At 38.5% G+C, this 21,308-nt stretch overlaps 1 protein-coding gene across 9 annotated transcripts; it reads left to right on the top strand.

Moving 5' to 3' along the window:
* Positions 1 to 874: 874 nt before the first annotated feature.
* st7 (suppression of tumorigenicity 7) lies at positions 875 to 19,601 on the top strand. 9 transcript variants are annotated; one of them, XM_079446507.1, is made up of 16 exons: positions 875 to 972; positions 2,490 to 2,710; positions 5,155 to 5,237; positions 5,930 to 6,089; positions 7,048 to 7,102; positions 7,246 to 7,361; positions 7,468 to 7,543; positions 7,779 to 7,933; positions 8,885 to 8,982; positions 9,425 to 9,539; positions 11,141 to 11,213; positions 12,457 to 12,559; positions 12,636 to 12,786; positions 14,251 to 14,343; positions 14,753 to 14,895; positions 19,199 to 19,601. In XM_079446507.1, exons 2-16 carry the CDS (start codon positions 2,689 to 2,691, stop codon positions 19,292 to 19,294), a joined length of 1,539 nt encoding a protein of 512 aa, XP_079302633.1. In that variant the 5' UTR covers positions 875 to 972; positions 2,490 to 2,688; the 3' UTR covers positions 19,295 to 19,601. The 9 variants fall into 9 exon arrangements, with proteins under 9 accessions (XP_079302633.1, XP_079302636.1, XP_079302640.1 ...); XM_079446510.1 differs by having other exon boundaries at positions 14,756 to 14,895; positions 19,199 to 19,600; XM_079446508.1 differs by having other exon boundaries at positions 891 to 972; positions 2,284 to 2,710.
* The last annotated feature ends 1,707 nt before the right edge of the window (positions 19,602 to 21,308 follow it).

Here is a 21,308-nt window from a genome sequence, read left to right on the forward strand (position 1 = left end):
ATTAATATATAAACAGTACTATATAAACACTACTATATAAACACTAATATATAAACAGTAATATATAAACATTAATATATAAACACTAATATATAAACACTACTATATAAACAGTAATATATAAACACTAATATATAAACAGTAATATATAAACACTAATATATAAACACTACTATATAAACACTAATATATAAACACTAATATATAAACACTGATATATAAACACTAATATATAAACACTAATATATAAACACTGATATATAAACACTAATATATAAACATTAATATATAAACAGTACTATATAAACATTAATATATAAACACTAATATATAAACATTAATATATAAACACTAATATATAAACACTACTATATAAACACTAATATATAAACATTAATATATAAACACTAATATATAAACACTAATATAAAAACACTACTATATAAACACTAATATATAAACACTAATATATAAACATTAATATATAAACAGTACTATATAAACACTACTATATAAACACTAATATATAAACAGTAATATATAAACATTAATATATAAACACTAATATATAAACACTAATATATAAACAGTAATATATAAACACTAATATATAAACAGTAATATATAAACACTAATATATAAACACTACTATATAAACACTAATATATAAACATTAATATATAAACACTAATATATAAACACTGCTATATAAACACTAATATATAAACAGTAATATATAAACACTAATATATAAACACTACTATATAAACACTAATATATAAACATTAATATATAAACACTAATTTATAACAGAAAAGCGATGGTTGGCAGTGGGCGGGGCCTGTGTGCCGGAAGGCGGGGTTTTGTGTGAGTGGGCGTGACCTGAGTCTGTGTCATGTCTGCTGTGTGTCTTTCTTCTTCTGCTGTTTAGTGTCGCGCCACGTTGATCGAGAGATCATCTTCAGACTGCAGGTAAAACACAAACACGACGGATCTCCGAATACAGATATAATATCACGCGATGCAGCTCATTATATTGTGATTATATAGTCTCTTTCGCGCTTTTTGAACTTGAGCTGTTGTTGTGTTAGCAATGCTAACTGCTTGTAAAGTGATCAACATGAATATCTGCGATTAATCAAGTGCTTATGAGCGTTATTAAGCGTGTTTCTCCTGCTGTAGTTTATAAACACGTTATTAATAAGTTAGAGAAGTATCTGGAACAAACAGATCAAACGCGTTCCTGAATAACAAGGCGACACGTGTCAGTAACATTAAACAGCTCGTTATTATTATTATTATTATTATTATCCAGCTGCTGTAGTTTAAAGCTCATAAAGTTGGCTCTTCTGAATACATGGGAAATGAGGCATATTTGAGCAGAAGAGACTAAAGACATGATGTTTTCATTTCGTCTGCTGTATTAAAATCCTCTTCAATCCAGACCTGCTTTCTTCTGTAAATCAACAGCTTCTGAAGAATGGGTTAAGAGTACAGGACTATATAGAGATGTGTGTTGTGTTCCAGTGCAGATGATGTCAAACAGAGAAATGTGCAGTTCTTCATCATCATGAGCTCATCACACCGTCCTGATCCAGTCATTCTTTCACAAATGCTGTTCCATCACATCACATCACCTCTTCTGTTGTTTTTATTTACTTATTTAAAATGTCAGAGTGATACAACTGTAGTTTGACATCATTTATAACTATTTCTATATCAAAACTGCTTATTAATATATGAAATCTTTAGTTTGTCTGGCAGATTAGAGTCATCATTAGACCGTTTTATGACAAGTCAAGGTTAATAAGAAAACATCACGTGGTGGAAATCCATGAAAACAGTATTTGTAAATGAATAATTTATGCATTTAAAATATATCTTATGAAATCGATGGAAAAAACCAAGAGGAGCATAAGAACGTGATGTGTTTTAATTTCTTTATCATGGACACAAATAAACAAAGAATGATACTTTGACAGCATTAATTTGGTTTAATGTTTGTTTCTGAATCTAATGAAACATTTGTAACATTTGACATTGAATTAAAAATATTGGTCAATGTGTTATGAACAAGAGACATGAATTAGCAATAAACACTAGTGTATTGATCAGTTATTGACCCTAGATTGAGTTTTAGAGGATGTATTACTGCTTTAAATCTAAGCACAGAAAGGCTGATTTGACAGAAGTAATTAGACTTCATTAATGAGGACGGGATTGTGTTGTCTTTATAATGGTGTTAATGATGGTGGAGTGGGTCACTCATGTTTGTCTCTGCAGCTTCAGTGTGGATTCCATTTACTCTCTTCCTGTGTGTGTGTGTGTGTGTGTGTGTGAGCGCGCGCTGTGATTGGTCCGTTCCTCCTCCTCCATCATCAGCATCAGTCTGTCAGCCGCTGGCCGTTGGTTTGTTGGTTGGCTCGTTGTCTCTCGGCTCGTGACGTGGCTGAGTGTTTGCTGAGCTTTTGTCTCGTCCTGGTCTGCAGCGCTCCGGATCGGCTCGGCTCGGCGCTGGAGCTGGAGAGGCTGTGAGGACCACAGCTTTAATGCAGCAGGAGGACGGCTGTGGCGGCGCAGCATCTGGCGCGGTTGGTTGCATTGTGCGTTGATGACCCCTGCTGTGTAGCCGCTCACCCCACCCCTCCCGCTCCCCTCTCTTTCTCCATCACAGCTCCTGGATCAGCCATGTTTGGCACCGAGTCCTCATGTAAGTAGCCCATCCTCCACCGCCGCTCTCTTTATCCTGCATGCATTGTGCTCTGTGCGTCTGCTGTGTGTGTGTGTGCTGGATCTGCTTCACCTCACACACACACACACACCTCGTCTCGTCTGATAAACGCTCGTGCTGCTCAGTTAGCATCGTTTGCTGAGTTCGAGGCCTGTGTCCCTGAGCGCTGGCTGTGCTTCTGCAGTTATTCTCCAGGACTGTTTTGTTTGAAGCGTGTGTTATTCATCACACTGGACCAGCATGTCACGAGCGCTCTTGTGGAGATGCGTCTGTGTTTGTGAGGCTGATGCTGATCAGCGCATCATTTCCTGATTTCTGTTTTTTAATGATTCGATTGTTTGTTGATTGGATCGATTCATTAGCAGAGAAGTAAATTAGCGTCAGACCTGTTTGAATTGCCGCTCTGCCTAAAGATGAACTGAGAAAAAGAATTAACTCTAGTGATGAACGGAGCATTAGCCTCGTAAACATCACCGAATGAAAGCATGGGTCTGTTTAGAAGAGCACTTTTGATATGTGACCCTGGAGCACAAAACTGAGATTTCTACGTCATCTAAAGCTGAATAAATAATCTTTCCATTGATGTATGGTTTGTTAGGATAGGACAATATTAGTCTGAGATACAACTATTTGAAAATCTGGAATCTGAGGGTGCAAAAAAATCTAAATATTGAGAAAATCTCCTTTAAAGTTGTTCAAATGAAGTTCTTAGCAATGCATATTACTAATCAAAAATGAAGTTTTGATATATTTACGGTAGGAAATTACTAAATATCTTCATGGAACATGATCTTAATATCCTAATGATTTTTGTCATAAAAGAGAAATGTATAATTTTGATCCATACAATGTATTGTTGGCTATTGATACAGATATACCTGTGTTACTGATGACTGCTTCTGTGCTGCAGGGTCATATTAGTACAGTATGATGAAAACACACAAACAGGTTGAACAGAATACAGATGGTTCAGTGTGTTTCTGAGCACACATAATTGTTTGATTTCTTTTGCTCACCAAGGCTGCATTTATTTGATCAAAAATACAGTAAGAATTGTGCAATATTATTACAATTTTAAACAACAGTTTTCTGTGTGAATATGTGTTAAACTGTAATGTATTTCTGTGATCTGCAGCTGTATTTTCAGCATCATTACTGCAGTCTTCAGTGTCACATGATCTTCAGAAATCATAATAATATACTGATTTACTGCTCAACAAACATTTATTATTATTATCAATGTTGAACACAGTTGTGCTGCTCAATATTTTTGTGGAAACTGTGATAGATTTTATTTTTCAGGATTCACAGATGAATAGAAAGTTCAAAAGAACAGCATTTACTTGAAATAGAAAACTTTATAAATGTCTTTCCAGGCACTTTTGATCAGTTTAATGCACCCTTGAGGAATAAAAGTATTGATTTCTTTCACAAATGAAGTGTCCTGAGCCCATGTGGTTCTGATGTGACGGGTGGTGGGCCGCTGGACCGGTCAGGCTGAGAGTGAGTGGCTGATGAATGGCGTGTCTGTGCTGGAGTGGCTCTCTCTGCTGAATGAAAGCGCAGCTGCGGTCAGACGGCCGCCGTGTGTTCAGCGGAGAGAAACTCTCAGACCCATCACGTCATCACCTGTCGCTCTCACTGACTGAAAGGGAAAGTTCACACAGGAATAAACATCCCATCATGCCTTTCCAAACCCATGAGATAAAACATGTCGTTTAAATGCATTTAATGCAGGATTACAATTGTTCATCAAGTATTGTTATGAGAGCAGCAGCAGTGAATGGACTTGTGATGTACATGTAATATAATTACAGATGCTCCTCATACAAATTCATATTCAGTCTGGTTTTAACTTCTACTTTAACCTGTAAGCATTCATTTGTTTTACATAATGTTTGTATTTTAACAGCATTCTGCATAATCTATAGCACAAATTACCCAGATCTACAACTAAATGAATGATTTAATTGAAATGATTATTATTAGCTGACGGATCGACAGGTGCAGTGATGTTTGCTCGTCTCAGGACTCTTTTTTTTTAAGTCTTCCCAGAATGCATCTGACAGGAAGTGGTCGACAGATCAGCTGATATCCTCACATGATATTCATGTTGTTTTCTGGCTAGTCGTATTTATATGCATTTGTGAAACAGGAAGTGATGTTGTGACACCCCTCAGACGTGAATGACCTCAGCAGGCTTTGGTGAGCGTTAGATGAGAGATGTTCTGGATGTACAGTAGTCGTGCTGGCTCAGTTTTACAGCGATCCAGCGGCTGATTCAGTGTTCTTCCAGCAACACACACACACACACACACACACGCGCTGCTGTTTCTCTGCTAAACTCATCTCTCACGGGTTCTGTGGTGTCAGTGTGGATCTGATATGTTTGTTCTCTCTGAACTCGTCTGTTTTTTCTGCAGTGAGCATGTTCCTCAACACTTTGACTCCTAAGTTTTACGTGGCGCTGACGGGCACCTCATCCCTCATTTCTGGACTCATACTGGTGAGTTTCATTCACTCCCACATGAACAAATACTGTAGTCATTAATAGTAAATACTTTAGTGTTTTTGAACCATACTATAGTAAAGTTGTTGAAGTAATGTGTTTTGTGGTAATTAGTTGCTGTGGTTATATAACAACTATAGTACGGACCCAACACTGCACTACGTTTTCTACAACTATAGGGTATATTATACTACAACACACTACAGTTTACTGGAGTAAAAGCTAAAGTATACTACAGTATGTATTATCAGTTCACTATATTTAATACAGTATGCTGTAGCATTCATTAACAAAGTGCTGTAAATACTATAATATATACTGTATAATACACTTTACTATAGTATGGCTCAAAACACTAGTATTTACTATAAATGACTATAGTATTTTTCATGTGGGCTGCAGAATGAAGTGACTTCACTGGAATATAAAGGATCTGAATGAGTCTCTAGAGGTTGTTTTATGGATCTGTATTAATTTAGTTTAATCTTTTCCTTGCAATTTAATAACCAAATGGATTCTGTTAATAAAAGCATCTCTGTGGGTTTTATTAATATGTATTTATCAAGTTATAATCATCACAGAAGTTGAATTAGTTATTGAAGGAAGCAGCTGCATGTATTATTGAGTGTTATTGTTCAGACAGACCTTTATACCTGTGATGAAGATGATGATGATGATGATCTCTGCAGATCTTTGAGTGGTGGTACTTCCGGAAGTATGGCACGTCCTTCATCGAGCAGGTGTCGGTCAGTCACCTGCGTCCTCTGTTAGGTGGAGTTGATAACAGCTCGCCCACCAGCTCCAGCAGCAGCAGCGGAGACGCCGAGTCCAGCCGGCAGAGTGTGTCAGGTCAGACCCAACGAACATCAGAGAACCTTAACTCGCATGACATGGATTTTCTATTCGGAGTGTCTATTAACACTAAGTGCAACAGCCCGGCTTGTGTGCAGAGGATGTTTCCACTAACTCCGCCCGCCAGCGTGTGATGGGGCTAGTCAACATTACTAAAGACGGTCGTCAGCTTCAGTGGTGCAGATGCTTCAACCTGTCGTACTCATTTTGACGCAAACGACCCGAATTTGAATCCGCCTTTTGGCAAACTTTTTTTTTATCCCTTTTCAAATTTCAAATAACATCAGAAAAGCATTTATTTTAAATGAAAATGAAGGAAATAATCAAAAAGTTGAAAATGAAGTATTGGGTAGGTGTAGGGAAGGCTTTATTGTCCCAATAAGGTGGCATCCATTTAATAATTTGAATTAAAATTAAAATTTAGACTCAATAAGTTGTTATTGCATACTGTTTTAAAATTAAGACAATACTGAGGTCCAGACAATTGCCACTATTTGCAAGAAGTAGTATAAATAGCAGAAAGTCCGTTAAGATCGTTAAGAAAATATGCTGTTTACACTTAGCGCAAATAGCCGTTGCCTTTTCTATTATTTTAATATGTTCCTTGAGGTTTACTTATAACGTTAATAAAGGTTTTGGCACAGAAATACAAATAAATATGTGGGTAAATTGTTATTTTCAACCCTCATTCTGACCCTCGGTCTAAACGAGCCGTTTTTTGAGCTCGATTAAATAAATGCTTTGTTTATAATGAGGACGTTTAAGCTATGCAACTTGCAGGATGTTTTAATAGTACAAACACCTCTTATATGCCAAAAGATCCAGGCAAGTGTCATTTCTCACGTCATGACCCCTTTAACACACTGTGGTTAGCTGTTAATCAATCACTTACTAGATAAACTCAGATATAGTCCATATGTATTTGCTTATGTTTCGTGTGTGTGTGTGTTTATAGAGTGTAAGGTTTGGCGAAATCCTCTCAATCTGTTCAGAGGAGCTGAATATAACCGGTGAGTGAATGTCTCAGAGCCTCTTCAGTGCTTCATTTGATGCAAAAACAAGCCTGAATATCTTTACCTGTCTGTTTGAATCAGGGCTGATTTCTTTCTTTGTGAGCTGCATTGAGATGCTGATGTGAATGTGTTTGCTGCAGATACACGTGGGTGACAGGAAGAGAGCCGCTCACATACTACGACATGAACCTGTCGGCACAAGACCATCAGACCTTCTTCACCTGTGACTCTGATCACCTGCGGCCTGCAGACGCCAGTAAGAGCACAGCATTACCATCAGCATCCAGAGCATTCAGCACAGTGCCAGTGTTTGAGGACCTGTGGCTAAGATTGTGTGTGTGTGTGTGTGTGTGTTCTGACAGTAATGCAGAAGGCCTGGAGAGAGAGGAATCCTCAGGCTCGGATCACGGCCGCTCATGAAGCTCTGGATCTGGAGGAGTGAGTGTGTTTCTGTGCTGACAGACGTGAGCTCACTCATTCACTGAGAGATGAATCTGCCCGTATTACTCCATCAGATATTTCCTGTAGCTTGTGAAATATGTACGTGCTGTTGTAATGTTCTCTCAGCACGTTTAGTTCTTGGTGGTTGTCCTCTGTGCTGTCGGTGTAAATGTGTGTGTGTGTAATGGTCAGGAGCGTTTGTTTGCTGATGGATCTGTTGTGTGTGCTGTAGTTGTGCGACGGCATATATTCTCCTGGCCGAGGAAGAGGCCACGACGATCGTGGAGGCAGAGAAACTCTTCAAACAGGCGCTGAAGGTCGGAGAGAGCTGCTACCGGCGCAGCCAACAACTGCAGCATCACGGAGCACAGTATGAAGCCCAGCACAGTGAGTACACACACACACACACACACACACACACACACACACCACTGATACACACACACACATCACTGATACACACACACACACACACACACACATCACTGACACATCACTGATACACACACATCACTGATACACACACACACACACATCACTGATACACACACACCACTGATACACACACATCACTGACACACACACACACACACATCACTGATACACACACACACACACCACTGATACACACACACACACACACACACATCACTGATACACACACACACACACACATCACTGACACATCACTGATACACACACATCACTGATACACACACACACACACATCACTGATACACACACACCACTGATACACACACACACACACACATCACTGACACACACACACACACACACACACCACTGACACACACACACACACACACACACACACATCACTGACACACACACACACACACACACACCACTGACACACACACACACACCACTGACACACACACACACACACACATCACTGATATATGCGCACACAGTCACAGGCTCTGAGTGAATGTTTGTAGGGTCACAGAGAGGTCAGTTCATATGTTTTCTCTGTTGTCAGTCATTTTCACTCATACTGAAGCATTTGCATTTGTAGAAGACATTATATAATTATATTTCCAGTATTTTATGTTTAAAGATAGAAATGATCTTTTGGTCTGAACATTGATTTGTATACACACTGTTGTGTAGTTACTGTGCTGTTCTCAGAATCAGTTTCTGTGACGCATGCAGCTGATCCTCCAGCGTCTCTTTAGTTTGTCTTTCTCCGGTGACGAGTAGCGCAGTGTGTCAGTAAATGATTGAATGTTAAAGCAGAAGTAGCTAGTCAAAGTTACACGGAATTAAAAAGTTTGCTGTAAGGTGTGTATATGTGTGTGTGTGTGTGTCTCACAGGAAGAGACACAAACGTGTTAGTCTACATCAAGAGAAGACTCGCCATGTGCTCCAGAAAGCTCGGCCGCACACGAGAAGCTGTCAAGATGATGCGAGACGTGAGTGACCTTTGACTCCTCACACACACAGAAGAAACAAAGCCTCATCTTTATTAGTAATGCAATCAGCAAACTGCTCGTGCTCTAAAAAAAAACAGCAATTTATAGCCTGATGCACTGTAAGTGGCTTTGGATAAAAGCGTCTGATAAATGCATTAATGTAAATGTACTCATAGATACTGAAGCATGAGCAACTCTGCTGTTATTCTGCTGATCAGGCCGTTGAATTATTGAAAATTGTGCACATTTGAGGTGATGATGCTGTTATGATTGAAAGCATGTGCATTATCTTTCAATAATTCAGTGGCCTGTCATCAAAGAAACCACACATGTTGTACATGTAAAACGCTGTTGTGTGTAGATCATCTCTTACACACCTCGTTAACGAGCCGCAGAAGTTTCCAGAGCTGGAGAATGTGAGCTGTTGTTGTGTTTCCTGCAGTTAATGAAGGAGTTTCCTCTGCTCAGCATGTTCAACATCCACGAGAACCTGCTGGAGTCTCTTCTGGAGCTGCAGAACTACGCCGACGTCCAGGCCGTACTGGCCAAGTATGACGGTACGAGCACTACAGATGTGTCCACACACTCTCTCACACACACACACACTCTCTCACACACACACACACACTCTCTCACACACACACGCTCACACTCACACGCGCTCACACACACGCGCTCACACACACACACACAATATGATAATGTAAGCTCAACTTGTGTAGATTTATGGAGTAAAAAGGCATGGCTGCTTCATTTTGGTGTATATTTGTATACTTTTACATCTCAATCTCAGCATGCTTTAATTTTGTGTCGCTAGAAGTTTGCGTCACTAAGATTAAAAGAAGTCTTTCTTTGGAAGTGATCTGTTAAATCTGCTCAAGTTTAATTACTAAAACTGAAACTAAACTATATAAAAACTAAATAGAAATGTGTTCACAAAATAAAACTAACAAAATTATTAATGAAATTTATAAAAAGTAAATTTTATTACAAATTTGAAAACGATATTAAAATAAAATGAATTTAAAAATGCAGAACTATAATAATCTTGGTTCCTCTGTTGCTGTAAAGAGTGTTGTACAGTAAAGCCCGACTGGATTTTAGGATGCAGTTCTGATGTAGTTCATTCACTCATAACAACGAGCTGCTGCTCTAAACCGGCAGCTAGGAAAGCACTCCGGTCACATTAACAAACAACAGAGCCAAAGTACTGCCAGCTCTGAACTAGACGGCTGCGCTGGGATCTCGGTCGTCCTGTGATTTGGCTCATAACCAGAATGCTGGAGTCCCATAAACACTAGGCTTTCTGCAGTAGTCTGTGTGTCACAGTGATTGATCATTCACCCCCAACCCCACTGTTGTTTTGCTTTTAGAGAAATAAAAATAATTTAGTTCAGTTGGAAAACATATGCTACACTAAACTGAAGGCATCTGCTCTGCTCCGTACCGCCAGGGTTGCCAGTTCTGCATGACAAAACCAGTAGCGCAATGACCATATCCCGAATGTTAAAACTCAATATGTCATACCTAAAATACATATTTTACAGTCACTGTTATGCACATCGATCATAAACACAGCTCCAAAGTTTCCTACCTGTGGCCCTCCTTCACAAAACTTAACATCTAGTGCAGTTTTATCACAGGTAGAATGTAAAACTTGTCAATACAAGCATTTCAGTCAAATGTAATTTATGTAATATTTCAAACCTTTAACCCACGGAGGAAGAGTGCTTTAAAAGTAGCCCAGTTCTGTGGAAAAAACACAGACTTGGCAACCCTGCATCCGACACGAGCAGCAGGAGTCAGAGATTAGAGAAACCGTCCCGCACAGGGCTCTACACTGAAGTAAAATATAGGAACTTATTAATATGTCATGGGAAAGAATTCTTAATATCCATTTTCTGATATGTATTCAGTCATGTATGTGTTCACACACACCAGAAATTCAGTTTCTCTTCCTCCGGCAGCACAGCATCCGATATGAATATCTTACTCATGCAGATATCTTTTACTTTTCTGATATTTACAAACATATCTTTTACTTTTGTGTTTACAGGACTTGTTCCTATCATCACACACTTTTGCTATATAATATACAGTTATGTGATATTATCTCCTGTGTGAGTCCTGATGATAAACAGTTTGTTCTCGTCCACAGACATCAGTTTGCCAAAGTCTGCAACCATCTGCTACACAGCGGCGCTGCTGAAGGCCAGGGCCGTGTCTGATAAGTGAGTCTCCATCAACACATTCACTATATTAATACATGTGCTGATGGAAAATGTTATTTCAATTGCAAAAAAAAAGAGAAAATAATGCTATATGTAAGGTTACTTTCACGTTACAGCAGCAAATGAGTCGACACATAATTGGAAAGTTACTTTCTAAAGTCGTGACGTATTGTCAAGTATGGTGACCCATACTCGAAATTGGTGCTCTGCGTTTAACCCATCCAAGTGCACACACACAGCAGTGAGTAGTGAACAAATGCACACACACACACACCGTGAACACACACCCGGAGCAGTGGGCAGCCATGCTGCGGCGCCCGGGGAGCAATTGGGGGTTCGGTGCCTTGCTCAAGGGCACCTCAGTCGTGGTATTGAGGGTGGAGAGAGCGCTGTACATTCACTCCCCCCACCTACAATCCCTGCCGGCCGGGGACTCGAACCCGCAACCTTTCGATTACGAGTCCGACTCTCTAACCATTAGGCCACGACTTCCCCACACTTCCCCTACTTATGGTTAGTTGAATGACTAAAGTGGACTATTAAATTAAAATGTAACCCATCTTTCTGCTGTAGTTATTTGTCATTGAGCAGAAACATCTGATGCAACAGCGCACATATACAGAGACAACTGTGCTTAAAGAGCCGGTTCACCTCTAACTGGATAGAGATTCTGCATCACTGTTGTTCTAGACAGAATGAGTCCTGAGTTTCTCAACACATTAGTACTAGAGGTGTAACGGTACATGTATTCGAACATTTTGATGTGGCTCCACAGAACGCTGCATAACACCTCAGTTCAAGCGGCAGCGCGAGCATCGCTTCCTCTTTACTACTAGTTCTAACGTGAAATAAACATGAATGAACATCTCATGCCTCGTGTAATCACTCAATCAGCGTTTCAACCATGGAAAGACGTCAATAAAACAAATGTCACATAGCAATTATCATTTACCTCAGGCAAGTCATCAGTGTCCACAGCTCGTTAGTTCACTAGAGAAATGAAGTCTAGAGAAGAGCATTTCGCAAAATATGTAAGAGATAATCAACAGCTAGCCGTGCATTTAAAGGATTTAACAGACTGGAGCAATTTGTTCAGTAAACCATTGTTAAATTAAAAAAAAGCAATTTTCTGTGTAGTTTTTCCCCCTGTTATACTGAAACACACCGAACCGTCATGTTTGTGTAGCGTTACGGCTCTAATCAGTGCTTCTGTGAAGTGTTTCTGCATCGGTTCTGTCTGCAGGTTCTCTCCAGAGGCGGCGTCACGCAGGGGTTTGAGCACAGCAGAAATGAATGCAGTAGAAGCCATACACAGAGCGGTGGAGTTCAACCCACACGTACCGAAAGTGAGCCGCCGCCTCCTCATCCTCATCCTCCTCATCCTCATCCTCACCCGTAACCTGCCTCTCATTCTCTCCGCAGTACCTCTTAGAGATGAAGAGTCTGATACTGCCACCGGAGCACATCCTGAAGCGCGGCGACAGCGAGGCCATCGCCTACACCTTCTTCCACCTGCAGCACTGGAAGCGTGTGGAGGGCGCGCTCAACCTGCTTCACTGCACCTGGGAGGGAAGTGAGTGACCCTGAGACACACCAGTCCATCAGCTTTAACACCGTTCGGAAAAACATCACAGACGCCAGACTTCTGTCTGATTGATCGTTCTGCCACGAGAAGGGCAATGCACAGTAATGCACTTTCTGTCCATACTGTGTTATGACCAAATGTGTCCCTGCAGCACAAAAGCAGTCATGAGTAGCACAGGTATATCTGTAGCAATAGACAACAATACATTGTATGGATCAAAATTATACATTTCTCTTTTATGACAAAAATCATTAGGATATTAAGATCATGTTCCATGAAGATATTTAGTAAATTTCCTACTGTAAATATATCAAAACTTAATTTTTGATTAGTAATATGCATTGCTAAGAACTTCATTTGAACAACTTTAAAGGTGATTTTCTCAATATTTAGATTTTTTTGCTCCCTCAGATTCCAGATTTTCTAATAGTTGTATCTCAGACAAATATTGTCCTATAGTTCAATATTTTTCTATCCTAACAAACCATTCAGCTTTTTTAGAAGATGTATAAATCTCAATTTCAACAAATGTACCGTATGACTGGTTTTGTGTACCATGGTCACATTATGATTTGTCTTTTGGCTCGACTCGGATCACATCCAGAGAACATCAGGCCAGTTTATTTGTGTAGCTCTTCACACAAGCAGCGTTACAGATAGTCATGATGTTATAATGTCCACACTGATCTCTTCAGAGCTGGATAATAGTATAGTTTACATATGGAGATCATATAAACGATCTGGCAGTCGAGATTTGCTGTGTGACTCACTTTAGGTGAGTACGGTATGCATGTGGATAAAATTGGATATAGTTACTAGTTAGGGTTATTAATTCATAATGCAATGATATGGAAATCTGTAAGGTTTGTTTATAACAATTTGGTGTGGTCAAGTCATCTTTATATCTGTAGCGCTTTATATGATACAGAAAGTTTCTAAGCAGCTTCACAGTGATAAAAGGGAAAAAACGGTGTTAATGTTGTGGAATTCATCAGTTCTGAAATTATTCTCCTCTGTAGAGCTGAAATTGAGTTTGAGTCATTATTCAGATCAGGTTTTGTTCTCCTGTGATGTGTCAGTGCAGGTAAATAGAGGATATTACTGGAAGTTACCTGACTTTAAGGCCACAGCTAATCAAACCGAAGCTCACAATAAACCCAAACTCCATTAGGTGACACAAATGAAAGAAAAAAATAAAACTACTTTTTGCCATAGATGCAGTAGCTGCCAAATCCACACTAAAACCCTCTTCCTTTTTGTATAATTACTGTGCGTCGCCTTCGCTGTGGTAGTCATCATGAATAAATGCCTTTATTTCTTATGACTTTTAAGAATCAAACTTATTTTTTCAATATAAAAGTTGTCAAAGTGTTCAAGTGAAAATCAATAGAAATGCATTTTTCAGCTCATTCTTTGTGTTGGAAGCTGATTGTTGATGGCCTGATGTTTCAGCTTTCAGAATGATTCCATATCCTCTGGAGAAAGGCCACCTGTTCTATCCATATCCAGTCTGTACAGAGACGGCGGACAGAGAACTGCTACCAAGTAAGAGATTTTCCTGCATGTCAGTTATCAGTGTCTTTCAGTGTAGTATATTAGGCCTTTTAGTACAGTTTTACAAGCGTTCAGCGGCTGCTTCAGTGTCAAATCTCACTGATATTCCTCAAGTAAAGGTCAGAATAACTGCAGTCATATCTCCAGATGAACTCTTACTAGACTGAAGCAGCTCAGCTTTACTTGATTCTCCATCAATCATTTTCTAGATAAATCAGAGCGTCTCAAATCTGATCATCAGGATCTTTTGATCTTCACAAGCCTCCAAAACATCTCACATCTTCTGAGGAGCGTTTATTTCTTCATCTCAGTATTCTTGATATGCAGTAGTAGTTAACCCTGATTCTCTCTCTCTCTGTGTGTGTGTGTGTGTGTGTGTGTGTGTGTGTGTGTGTGTAAGCAGTGTTCCACGAGGTGTCAGTGTATCCTAAGAAGGAGCTGCCGTTCTTCATCCTGTTCACAGCGGGTCTCTGCTCCTTCACAGCCATGCTGGCGCTCCTCACGCATCAGTTCCCAGAGCTCATGGGAGTGTTTGCTAAAGCCGTGAGTGTCACACACTTCAGTACTCCAGACAAACACACCACCATCATTTTCATCAGCATCTATTCAGTATCATCAGCTCTGATGAAGAAAGGTTTGAATGACACGGTTACACAGGGTTTGGCCAAACATGACGGTTTTTAAAGATAACTCATCATGCTAGTATTTGTATTTGAAATGTTAATTCTTCACATAGTGAAAATATGACTTAAGTTCATCTCTACCATTGTGTTACTGGACCAATATTTAACTACTTTCCTTATGTTTTCATAGAGATTAATATCTAATTTCTGCTGAAATATAATCAGCTGGATTTGAAGAAAAAAAAATTGCCTCCTATTTTGTTTAACTGCAAAACTGTTTTTCAGAAATGAATTGGCTATAAAATGCACAGATGGCCAGATTAAAAATAATCAGAAGAAATCAATAATACTTGAACAAAGCAGCTAAAGTCTCGAGTTCTTGACCGAATTCTCTGGATCTCTCCTTAAGACAGTTTTTCTCTTCACTGTTTGATCTGTATTGTAGTCTGAACCTCTGAATGGATTTGTGTTAGATCACTGCATGTTTCTGCTTGCTGAAGGTCAATCACTTCCAATTCCTCATTTGCAGTGTGTGCAAGTTACTTTTAAAAGTAATGCATTACTTCAACTTTATTTATAAAGCTCTTTCAAGACCACGATGTGGAAACAAAAGTGCTGTACAGGAAGACTAAAAAATATAAGAATAAAAACAAGCATAAAACATCATAAACATATACCATAACAACAACAAAGAACAAATGACAAAACATTTTCAAATGCTAATGAAAACAAAGTTTTAAGCACACTCTGAAATACAGGAAGTGTAAGAGAAGATTTTACAGACAGAGGAAGGTCATTCCAAAGCCTTGGAGCAGCAACAGAAAAGGCCCGATCTCCTTTGCATTTTGAACGAGATCGAGGGACCATCAGATGCAATTGATCATTAGAACGTAAAGACCTATTGGATTGATGCAAACTGATTAAATCAAAAATATACCCTGGTGCTAAACCATGCAAAGCTTTAAAAACACATAATAGCACTTTATAATGAATCCTGTATTGTACAGGAAGCCAGTGTAATTTGATAAGCACAGGAGCAATATGCTCTCTCTTCTTGGTTCCCGTTAAAAGCCTAGCAGCAGAATTCTGAACAAGCTGTAGGCGAGAGAGAGAGGCCTGACTCACACCCAGATACAATGCATTGCAATAATACAAACGAGATGACACAAAAGCATGCACAACTTTCTCCAAATCCTCAAAGGAAAGGATAGACTTCAACTTAGATATAGATCTAAGATGGAAAAAACTGTTTAACTACGGCATTAATTTAACGATCAAATTTGAGCTCAGAGTCAAAAATGACAGATTTTTCAGTCTAAAAATATTTTTTCCAGGCAGTCAGTGGCATCCTCCACACATCCCTTTTTACCAAATAAAATAAACTCACACTTATCATTCAGTTGGAGAAAATTGTTAGCTAACCAACAATTAACCTCAGCCAAACAATCATACAGATACAGATACATGGATAAATGATCCTTGCATTTCAATGGCAAATAAATTTGTGAGTCATCAGCATACAAATGATAATGAATGCCATGTTTTTCAAAAATTGATCCTAGAGGGAGCATATAAAGGGAAAACTAAACCGGTCCCAGGATTGAACCCTGAGGAACCCCACACGTGACAGGGGCAACAGATAAAGAGCAATTCCCTAGACTGACTGAAAAAGTCCTATGTTTTAAGTTAGAGGAAAACCATTCTAAGGCTAAACACTGAATGCTAACATGGTCTCGAAGCCAGTCAATGAGTATCTTATGGTCAACTGTGTCAAATGCTGTAAGATCTAAAAGTAACCGAACAACACAACTTCCAGAATCAGCACCACGTAGAATATCATTAGTAACTCTCAAAAGAGCTGACTCTGTACTATGGCCGGCTCTAAACCCTGACTGAAATGTATCCGAAATGTTGTTCTTCACCAAAAAATCATTAATTACAATATTGCTTTACTCCCTAAAAAAGTGACTAATTGTGTTCTTAGTTACTTTTTATGGAAAGTAATGCGTTACGTTACTTTTGCGTTACTTTCATCTGGGCTGGGCTTGCTTGTTTTGGGGGTTTTTTATATAAAAATGTTATTATATACGTTACTATTTTTGGCAAATTCACATCTGTACAGTCGAGGGCGCCGCTCAAACAAACCTTTGAGCTATGCTGCCGTTCTGGATCACATGAAGAATAGGATGCAAGAGAAGAAAGTTCAACATTAAAGGAAAAAAAAAAAATGTTAAGGTTTATCTTAAGTCACTTTTGCTCATTATTATGGTTGCATTGGATCATCGCAGGTCAGCAGCAAAGACATTGGTTAATAAAATGGGATTAAACACTTTCAGGATATTTATGTTATTTCACATATTTAATTATTGCAGGTTTGTATAATATTCTGAGTTTGTATTTGACTCTTTTATTGATTTTGAGGAACACTGAATGTGTTTTAGTGCAGGTGAGATGAGTAAATACAGGATGATATTTAGTCTAGAACTACAGTAAGATCATGATGATATTTAGTCTAGATCTACAGTAAGATCATGTAGATATTTAGTCTAGATCTACAGTAAGATCATGATGATATTTAGTCTAGAACTACAGTAAGATCATGTAGATATTTAGTCTAGATCTACAGTAAGATCATGTAGATATTTAGTCTAGAACTACAGTAAGATCATGTAGATATTTAGTCTAGAACTACAGTAAGATCATGTTGATATTTAGTCTAGATCTACAGTAAGATCATGTAGATATTTAGTCTAGAACTACAGTAAGATCATGTAGATATTTAGTCTAGAACTACAGTAAGATCATGTAGATATTTAGTCTAGAACTACAGTAAGATCATGTTGGTATTTAGTCTAGAACTACAGTAAGATCATGTAGATATTTAGTCTAGAACTACAGTAAGATCATGTAGATATTTAGTCTAGAACTACAGTAAGATCATGTTGGTATTTAGTCTAGAACTACAGTAAGATCATGTAGATATTTAGTCTAGAACTACAGTAAGATCATGTAGATATTTAGTCTAGAACTACAGTAAGATCATGTAGATATTTAGTCTAGAACTACAGTAAGATCATGTTGGTATTTAGTCTAGAACTACAGTAAGATCATGTAGATATTTAGTCTAGAACTACAGTAAGATCATGTAGATATTTAGTCTAGATCTACAGTAAGATCATGTAGATATTTAGTCTAGAACTACAGTAAGATCATGTAGATATTTAGTCTAGAACTACAGTAAGATCATGTTGGTATTTAGTCTAGAACTACAGTAAGATCATGTAGATAGTCTAGAACTACAGTAAGATCATGTAGATAGTCTAGAACTACAGTAAGATCATGTTGATATTTAGTCTAGAACTACAGTAAGATCATGTAGATATTTAGTCTAGAACTACAGTAAGATCATGTAGATATTTAGTCTAGAACTACAGTAAGATCATGTTGGTATTTAGTCTAGAACTACAGTAAGATCATGTAGATATTTAGTCTAGAACTACAGTAAGATCATGATGATATTTAGTCTAGATCTACAGTAAGATCATGTAGATATTTAGTCTAGAACTACAGTAAGATCATGTAGATATTTAGTCTAGAACTACAGTAAGATCATGTAGATATTTAGTCTAGAACTACAGTAAGATCATGATGATATTTAGTCTAGAACTACAGTAAGATCATGTAGATATTTAGTCTAGAACTACAGTAAGATCATGTAGATATTTAGTCTAGATCTACAGTAAGATCATGATGATATTTAGTCTAGAACTACAGTAAGATCATGTTGATATTTAGTCTGGAACTACAGTAAGATCATGTAGATATTTAGTCTAGAACTACAGTAAGATCATGTAGATATTTAGTCTAGAACTACAGTAAGATCATGTAGATATTTAGTCTAGAACTACAGTAAGATCATGTTCACACACAACGCTCTGCACTTACTCCTGATTTCTCTCAACACCAGAGCTGTCACTCAATACATCACAAACACAGAGACTGCAGTTACTTGAAAGATGTTTCATTTTAAATCAAAAAGTAATGTTACTTTACTAGTTACTTGGGAAGAGTTACTCATGTTACTCGTAATGTTACCCCCAGCACTGCTAATTTGTACCAAAATGTTTTGTTTTTTGTGAATCTTTTCATTATATTATTGAATGTGATTTTATATCTTGTTCAGACTGCAGATATCTCACTGGTTTCTGTCTGGTTTCTCACAGTTCCTGAGCACTCTGTTCGCCCCGCTCAACTTCATCATGGAGAAAGTGGAGAGTATTCTTCCCTCGAGTCTGTGGCACCAGCTCACACGGATCTGATCTCCTGGATATGCATTATTATTATTATTATTGACTGAGGTGCCAAGTTCTTCAGAAGTGCCCGACAGCCAGAAAACAAGAGAAACACAACCGACATCAAACACCGAAGGAATTATTTCCCCCTTAATCTCCTGTAAATCTTTTCTGTTGAAAACTTTTAAACTCCATCAGTATATAAAGAAAAAAATAAATCAATTTCTGTACTGCTGCACAACAGACATCTCCATTTTTGAAGTCCATAGGAGAAAATCATCTCTGTTCTTGAAATGGAACAATTGTCTGAAAGCAGCAGAATATGATTGATCGACATGCGTGGGCTTCTTTTACACACATACACACAGAAGTGGTCTTTGACCTGTCAGTTCATCATTGTTTTATACTATAATGTGCTGCTGGTGCTGATTCATGAATCACCTAGTGTGTGAACGGATGAAAGAGAGACATGCTGTAAACACACCACATTCCCTGGCCTGCCATCTCTTACATCGAGTTATCAGTGAGATCAAAGATTGGTCTGAATGTGTTTGAATGTGTCTGAATCAGGGGTTTCCAAACTCTGCAAGATAGTTGTAAAAAATTATTTGGCTTATTACTTAAAGGGCATGAAATGTGTAATCTGAGCACTGGGTGTCGCTATCACACCCGTCACAAACATCATTATCAGTGTATGCTGTTCACATGCAAGCAACACTAGGCTACAAGAAAAAGAGAGAAACCTTAACCACATGCAATGCATTCCTCCCATAAACAAACATAACACTACAGAACATAAACCTGGATCAGCATAGAGGTAACGAACCTTGTTCATCAGATCATCTGCCTTTTCACTCGTGTGTGTGTGTGTGTGAGTGTGAGAGAGAGAGAGAGAGAGAGAGAGAGAGAGAGAAAAAAAAAACTGAAAAGAGCTTCATTCATAAACAGGGTTGCCAGGTCTGCGTTACAAAACCAGCCCAATCGCATTCAGGGAGTGGGTGTTATCGCTTCAACCTTTATTCATTTATTTTATTATTATCATGTTTTGCAGTCTGTGGCTTCAACCTATGGACTAAAAAAAAAAACATTAAATAACCCCCCCTCCCCAGCATCAGTATAAAAGTAGTCCAATTTTGCGGGACAATCCACACTACTGTTCAGAAGTATATTTAATGCTCTTTGGAGAAGACGTGGAAGAGTGCCCAGCACCACATCAGGGTCTAACACACTTTTACTGTAGTTATTTGGAAATGTAAGTAATTTTGCGTCTCTGTATTCTGAAGTGAAGGATTTGGACACTGACTGGTGCTCTATTATATGTTAATGACATTAATTATTACAACTGAAGGTGGAGATCTGAAACATTCAGCTGTGCACAATTTCAAAATCATTTGTGATCTACAGATTTCTCACCTGGAAGAGAAGCGTACACGTGTTCTGTGCGCGCGTTCATTCTCTGAATCACAGGAACGCGCATTTCAGAAATAACCTCAGATCAAACGTAGGATGGATTCTACTCAAGGTTTGTGGATCAGTTCACTTCGTGTGAGAGGTGTCTTCAGCAGAGAGTTATGGTCTCAGCAGATCGATGGAGGTTTGCAGCTGATTTCAACAGAAGAACAGAGAGAGTGAAGGTGCTGGAACTCTGTCTCCTGAAGCAGCAGATCACAGTCACAGGTGAGATTATGAAGTCTGAAGGAAGATTGTTATTGGTTTGATGCACGGGTGTCCAAACTCGTTCCTGGAGGGCCGGTGTCCTGCAGAGTTGAGCTCCAACCCTAATCAAACACACCTGAAGCAGCTAATCAAGCTCTTACTAGGCATACTAGAAACTTCCATGCAGGTGTGTTGAGGCAAGCTGGAGCTAAACTCTGCAGGACACCGGCCTCCAGGAACGAGTTTGGACAGCCCTGCTCTAAAATAGACACTCAGTTTAATGAATGTTTATCCATATTATGCACAAAACAATGGTGAGGGAATGACTGACTGATGCTTAGACATTATCTTAACCTGCTTTTTATTTATATATATATATATATAT

This window comes from Barbus barbus (genome assembly GCF_936440315.1).
Source record: "Barbus barbus genome assembly, chromosome: 22".
Taxonomy (NCBI): domain Eukaryota; kingdom Metazoa; phylum Chordata; class Actinopteri; order Cypriniformes; family Cyprinidae; genus Barbus; species Barbus barbus.

Coding starts and splice junctions, on each gene's coding strand:
- st7 (XM_079446507.1), top strand. CDS start 2,689: ATGTTTGGCACCGAGTCCTCAT. Junction 11,214..12,456: donor GCCAGGGCCGTGTCTGATAA/GTGAGTCTCCAT, acceptor TTCTGTCTGCAG/GTTCTCTCCAGAGGCGGCGT. Junction 14,896..19,198: donor TGGGAGTGTTTGCTAAAGCC/GTGAGTGTCACA, acceptor GGTTTCTCACAG/TTCCTGAGCACTCTGTTCGC.